Genomic DNA, 1,720 nt, shown 5'->3' with positions numbered 1-1,720 from the left:
TGAAAGTTCTCATCGATTCTTGATGATTGAGATCACATGAGCAGCTGTATTTAATTAGAAGCTGATTTTTACTTTAGGAATTACAAATAAGGGCATGGGTTTGCTATAGTTTTGATAAGTCTTTTTATACAGCAGGGGCATTTTGAGTTTGTAAAGCAGCATCTTATACTTTATCACATAATTTTAGCAACACCAATGTGATGAAATCAGAACAGGGGTTACATATCAAATTCTATTTTTTAATATTTATTTTCTCAAAGTCATACGGTTAGTGAAGTGTAATGTAGGGGAAAAGACTTTAGGGAAAAAACCGTAGGTTTTTTAACTTCCAGTCAAGGAAGTATGATTTCTATTTATTGACAGCAGAAGCTTATACAATACTTACTCTTTCACCCATCGGTGGTACTTACACTTTTGATGGCAGTAGTACCTGCTCTTGACTCCTTATTATTAAATAAAATTCCTCCAGTAAACCTCAATTCCACTCATTAGTACACTTTCCTCTGGAAGAGTAGATTGAAGATTCCCTGGCGGATCTGCTTAGTCTTGACACTGTAAATGATGGGGTTCATCACAGGCGGTGCCAACAGGTAGATATTGGCCATGATAACGTGGACCAGCAGAGAGGCATGCTTGGCAAATCGATGAGTCATGGATACTCCAACCATGGGAACATAAAGGACCAGAACAGCCAGCACGTGGGATAGACAGTTATTGAGGGCCCGGAACCGCTCAGTCCAGGAGGCTGTGCCCAAGATACTCTTCAGGATGAGTGCGTAGGAGAGCACAATGAGAAGAAAGTCCACCACATTAATGAGCAAAATTAGAGCAAGTCCATACCAGCTATTGACCCGGATGTCAGCACAGACGAGGCGGATCATATCCTGGTGGAGGCAATAGGAGTGAGAGAGAAGGTGGGAGCGGCAGAAGGGCAGGCGCTTGAGTAGTAAAAGGCAGGGGAGTACAGCCAGGACGCAGCGGCAAATGATGGCTAAGCCGATCTTGCCAATGACTTCACCGGTGAGGGTGGAGGCATAATGCAGGGGGTGGCAGATGGCCACATAGCGATCAAAGGACATGGCCAACAACACAGAAGATTCCATAAAGGAGAATGTATGAATGAAAAATAACTGTGCAAAACACGCTTTAAAGCCGATCTCATCAGCATTGAACCAGAGGAGCTGCATGACTGTGGGCAGGGTGGTGAGGGTGAGGCCCAGGTCGGTCAGGGCCAGCATGGAGAGAAATAGGTACATGGGCTGGTGGAGGGATGGCTCCTTGCGGATGACCGTGAGAATGGTGGTGTTCCCCATGATGGAGATGGTGTAGAGGCAGCAGAAGGGGATGGAGATCCAGATGTGGGAGGCCTCAAATCCAGGGATGCCGGTGAGGATGAAGTAGAAGGGTGCTTGGGTGCTGTTAGTCACCTTGGACATGACCGATGAAGGTAGCTTCGTGTTGCTTTGCTCAAAGGGAATCAGAAATATGAGAAATAATCTTTGTCTTTACCTCATTTGATCTAAACTCTATTCAAACAAAAGTTCACAGTTGTTGAGTGTTAGGTAAGGACAGATTCAAGAGCTCCACTGTTACTGTTCCTCAGCCTGTCTCTGGATAGTTTGCTTCCACACCACTCAGATTCCCTCAATAATGCAACACAAATGAAATCATGGGCCACCTCCTCATTTATATTTTATCGATTCTGTTTTCCCCACTCCCT

The 1,720-nt window shown here is 44.8% G+C and overlaps 1 protein-coding gene across 1 annotated transcript; it reads right to left on the bottom strand.

Annotated features, from left to right (window-relative positions):
• Positions 1 to 488: 488 nt before the first annotated feature.
• LOC123602511 (olfactory receptor 51Q1-like) lies at positions 489 to 1,439 on the bottom strand. The gene has a single exon (XM_045486993.1). It carries the CDS (start codon positions 1,434 to 1,436, stop codon positions 489 to 491), a length of 948 nt encoding a protein of 315 aa, XP_045342949.1. The 5' UTR covers positions 1,437 to 1,439.
• Between the last annotated feature and the right edge of the window lie 281 nt (positions 1,440 to 1,720).

This window comes from Leopardus geoffroyi, chromosome D1, assembly GCF_018350155.1.
Source record: "Leopardus geoffroyi isolate Oge1 chromosome D1, O.geoffroyi_Oge1_pat1.0, whole genome shotgun sequence".
In the NCBI taxonomy this organism is placed as follows: domain Eukaryota; kingdom Metazoa; phylum Chordata; class Mammalia; order Carnivora; family Felidae; genus Leopardus; species Leopardus geoffroyi.
The sequence above is the reverse complement of the archived record's forward strand: the minus strand, read 5'-3'. Positions and strand labels throughout refer to the sequence as shown.

What these genes read in the sequence shown, in the direction of transcription:
- LOC123602511 (XM_045486993.1), bottom strand. Translation starts at nt 1,436, where the DNA reads ATGTCCAAGGTGACTAACAGCACCCAAGCACCCTTCTACTTCATCCTC.